This window comes from Saccostrea cucullata, unplaced genomic scaffold, assembly GCF_032062105.1.
Source record: "Saccostrea cucullata isolate Sc308-1 unplaced genomic scaffold, CSIRO_AGI_Scuc_v1 ctg902, whole genome shotgun sequence".
Taxonomy (NCBI): Eukaryota; Metazoa; Mollusca; class Bivalvia; order Ostreida; family Ostreidae; genus Saccostrea; species Saccostrea cuccullata.
Genome location: NW_026931814.1, coordinates 282,341 through 286,586, shown reverse-complemented (window position 1 = coordinate 286,586; position 4,246 = coordinate 282,341). Strand labels below are relative to the sequence as shown.

The window sequence follows — 4,246 nt, the reverse complement described above, 5'->3', positions numbered from 1 at the left end:
CCACAAACTCTTCTGAAAACAAAGACACGCTTTTATATAAAAAAAAAATAATAAATAAAACTAATTTGATTAAATAGAGTAGATCTACATTATGTCAAATGCATTGTTTACATCAGTGGGCTCTTGTAACGCCATGAAACCACACAACATCAAGAACAATAAGCAGGTAAGAAAAGTAAAATAATTTAAAAATCTTTATGTATTAATAAAACAACGGCCGAAAAATATTAATACACGTAATTTAACACACAATCATGCATAGATTTCCGTATAAAAAGTGAAATTATAGTGTTAAGAATCGTTTCTAATGAACTTTAAAAACGGATGATTTATAAAAATTACTGCCAGAAAGTGTGTTCGAATGTAAAGTCGCCATTTTTGTCTTTTGCGGTGCAAGAAAGAGATGGATAATCCGAAGAATAGTTGAATTCTTCCGGAATAAGGTTCACCTTCCTCCATGTGTACTCAACTTCTAACCGTTCATTCCATTCTGATATATATGTTCTTTTTTCCTTTTGAGCAGGAGGATTCTCATTCCATGACCAGGAGTTGTCATTGCAGTTCAACGCAACACCAATTGCTCCTTCCACGACAACACGTACACGAGTCTGAAATTCAGTAAATGAATTAAATTTTATACTGTTAATGGAATGCAAAAACAAAATCAAGGATATGAAAAACACAGCTTAACAGCAAGACAAATTTTCTAGATAAATCAAACGCACCTGATTTTGTTTGCTTTCCAGTATCTTAGTCAGATCCCAGCGCAATCTTGGTTTTAGTTTAACTTCAATGTTCTCAGGAGAAATAAATTTTTTACCATCCTTCTCTATAACACAAGAATAGTTGCCCTCTATTTCCTTTGATGCACGAAGGAAAGTAACGGCTGTAGTGGACCAGAACTTAGTAGTATCTTTGAAAACATAAGCGGTCTGTGATGAACTTATCTCAGCACCATTTCTTTCCACTTGTATGGGTGGAGGATTTCTTCCAAGTGCTTCGCAGTTAACTGGCACCATATCGCCTTCCAAATATGGTGGCTGTGGGAATTGTTCGAAAAACTTGAATTCATTCGCTGTTTTTGTTTTACTTATATCATAAAAATTCCTTTGTAATACGGACTTGATTACATTACTCATAGGTGTACTAAGCGAGCTCTGCAGAAATAGGAAATCCCCTACTCTCTCCAAAATTTCATCTGAGAACACAACTGTTGCTTTTGTTGTTGAGTTTCGTTCATAGGTAACATTAACATATTTATTTTCCTTCAATTCAAGTTGCTTAAATTCAGCAATTTCATTTTTAACACTGGCAACCATTCCAATATCCATATACCAGTCATCCCTGGGATCAAGTTCAGGATTACAACGGTAGAAGAAATCATATTCAAAATTGGAGATTTTAGAGAATGATGACTGACAGGTCATTGGATTGTCAAATTTAATTGTTCCATCATCTCCCTCTGTGTCAAACATTATGTTTGTGACCATTTCGTTTTTGCTAAGGATTATGAACATAACAAAGCTTATAGGCTTTTTTGCATCTAAAGTGAAAAGAGTAGTGCTGGATAACGTTTCTGTTGTTGTACCAAAGTCCTTTTCATTGGCTAAAAAGAATTGATATTTAAACAAACATGATTTAGTTTTTTTCTTTAGAAATTAATGAAGGTTCACAGTTTCCTAGCATTTCAATTTACTGTGCTCAGAGTAATTTTTCACCGTGTTTAAAATTATTTAAATTCATTGTAAAAAAAATATTAATTTCTAATAACCTCCAATGACCCGTTGATCAACTCCCCAGTAAGTCACCATAGGCTCGGCGAAAGACACTTCTATCTGGAATCGAACATTGTCCCCTACAGTAGTTTTACTGGCTGATACAACAGAACCTCCAGAGCTGAACCATTTCTTTGTTCCTGACTTTCATTTAAAATTCAAAAAAGTCGTATGTATATTTATTATCATATACATGTATTTTGTATATCAAAATGATATTTTGTTCAGAATATCACTTGCGTTCATTATTTTTCCTAAATTTATAGATAAAAAGAACCATGTTTCCTTCAATAAAAACACAAAACGAAAATTCATCAGTAAAATCTTTACCTTTACATATTAAAAATAGATTATACGGACGCTTTTCAAAGAATGATAAATCTTCATATCAAAGACCATAAACACAAACAAAAAATATAAGTAATTTTGAAATTATTGTCAATGTGTGTTTGCAAATCGACAATACAGCAACCCCCCCCCCCCCCCCCCCCCAAAAAAAAAAAAAAAAAACTTCTTTTAAAATATGACTTGATCTTTGATTAATCTCAATAAATTTCTGTATTACTTAAACAAATACTAACGTAACGGAACTTTCGTAACCTTCCTCATTATCCTAATGTTCTTTATTTAGTTAAGATCTCCCACATTGCTCTCATCAGAAAAAAACAAGCGTCTAAATGGCCTTGATCAATAGTCTGAAAAATCCCTGTTTTTAATGGTCAAATTCAAAAATTTAGCAAAATAAGCTTTAATTTTATAACGAAGATAATCCTTGACCAGTCTCTTGAGAAGATTTCGGCGCACTCGAGTTGTTCGCTTGTAATCTAAACAGGACTTTTTTCCAGCATATCTTTAATTTCCTTTTGCCCATTCTTCGACTCTTTAATCTGAAAAACGTTTGTTTACTTGCTCGAATAACGACTGTCCAAGAATTTGTACTCATCTTTTAGATTAAAAACTTTCTAAAAGTAAAAGAAATATTTGATATTTACCTTTGAATTGCACTACGCTGCCACTTTTGTGATCTATGATTGATATTATCTTAACTAAGCATGTTTACGTATCTATCACTTGAAAGTAATTTTTTTTTCATTTTAGACTCTGATACTAGTATATTATGTACAAATTTCCAGAACTGGATGCTGGTGAGAATTTTTAAGGAAATACGTTAAAAATCATTGCTCGATTTTTTTCGTGTTTTTTTTTTCCAAGTTTTTTCTTTTTAAAACTTATCAAAATTTCAGTAATAAAGCCAAGTTTAGAATACTTCAGATGAACATTGCTGAAAAAGTATTAAAAAATACATTTTAAACAACCTAAACCAACCTCTGAATAGACGTCACAAGTCGAAAAACCAAGGCAGGATAGAAGCAGGAATGGGAAAATAATTCTGATCATTCTTCAAGTTTTCCCTCAAAACCAAAACTTTCTAAAAATTCCCTTGTTTTCACTTTTGCTCACAACTAAGGAAATCAGTGCATATATATGTATAATGGACATTTCCGGTTGGATGAACTTTTACAGATATCAGCGACTATGGATAAAGAAGTGTGGAAACCATTTTGTGCAAAAATGAAATAACTAGTACAAACAAATGGTATAATTAATCAACCAAAATAGTAATTTAATATATACATTTGATACTGCACTTTTAATGGTTCAAAACAAAAAAGTATTCCACAAAGTATCATGTTACATAATTATGTGCAATTAAAATACTAAACGCCAAACTGTAGTACTACTAAATGGTATATGTTTTATATATATGAACCACAGTATTTGTGACCCCTTGGAAATAATATAATTAATCTGACAAGTGGATTATAAACATTGGCTTAGGCTCAAATTCAGCTCGAAAGAGAAATCTGGAGTATGGCTCAACATAATCTGTGGTTATATATCTTGGCTTAAAATTCTGACTGAGAATTTTGAAGTGGAGTATGTGCTCGAAATTTAGGTTATAAAACTTGCTAGTAAGAAAAACATATGATGTTGAAAGCTGGAGTAAGCTTTACTCCGACAAATGAGATGCTGGGAGCGAATGCCATAAAACTTTCGAGAGCCACTATTGGCCAAGGAATGTTAGGAATGAATTGTTATGAATGTCATATGTGAAACAATGAAATTCGTGGTTATAAGAACCTAATAGTTGGCAGTGGAACCCCCCTTAAATACTGCTGCCCCAGGTAACAAACTATAGAAAAAACTACTTTATAGACATATCCCCCCATAAATATGTTTGATGACCTTTTCTAGCTTGCGAGGGACTAACTGGCACTTTTTTTCAAACAAACTTGTACTATTCAATATGTTCAATAACACTGCCCCCCCCCCCCCTCCTCCCCAATTTTTATAATAGTATATAGTCAAATAGGGACATTGTAGTATTTTATGCATAAAATCTAGTAATAAGAGAAATTGGTTCCTATATATTTTTTTCGGGTTTTTTTTTCGGATTAGTTAATTTTTTC

At 32.4% G+C, this 4,246-nt stretch overlaps 1 protein-coding gene across 1 annotated transcript; it reads right to left on the bottom strand.

Moving 5' to 3' along the window:
• Nucleotides 1–220: 220 nt before the first annotated feature.
• Nucleotides 221–3,261, bottom strand: LOC134233596 (uncharacterized). The gene is made up of 4 exons (XM_062715581.1): nt 3,102–3,261; nt 1,772–1,919; nt 726–1,606; nt 221–608 (listed from the first exon to the last, which is right to left on the bottom strand). Exons 1-4 carry the CDS (start codon nt 3,171–3,173, stop codon nt 339–341), a joined length of 1,371 nt encoding a protein of 456 aa, XP_062571565.1. The 5' UTR covers nt 3,174–3,261; the 3' UTR covers nt 221–338.
• Between the last annotated feature and the right edge of the window lie 985 nt (nt 3,262–4,246).

Coding starts and splice junctions, on each gene's coding strand:
- LOC134233596 (XM_062715581.1), bottom strand. CDS start 3,173: ATGATCAGAATTATTTTCCCATTCCTGCTTCTATCCTGCCTTGGTTTT. Junction 1,920..3,101: donor CTTGTGACGTCTATTCAGAG/GTTGGTTTAGGT, acceptor TTTAAATGAAAG/TCAGGAACAAAGAAATGGTT. Junction 609..725: donor TGGAAAGCAAACAAAATCAG/GTGCGTTTGATT, acceptor ACTGAATTTCAG/ACTCGTGTACGTGTTGTCGT.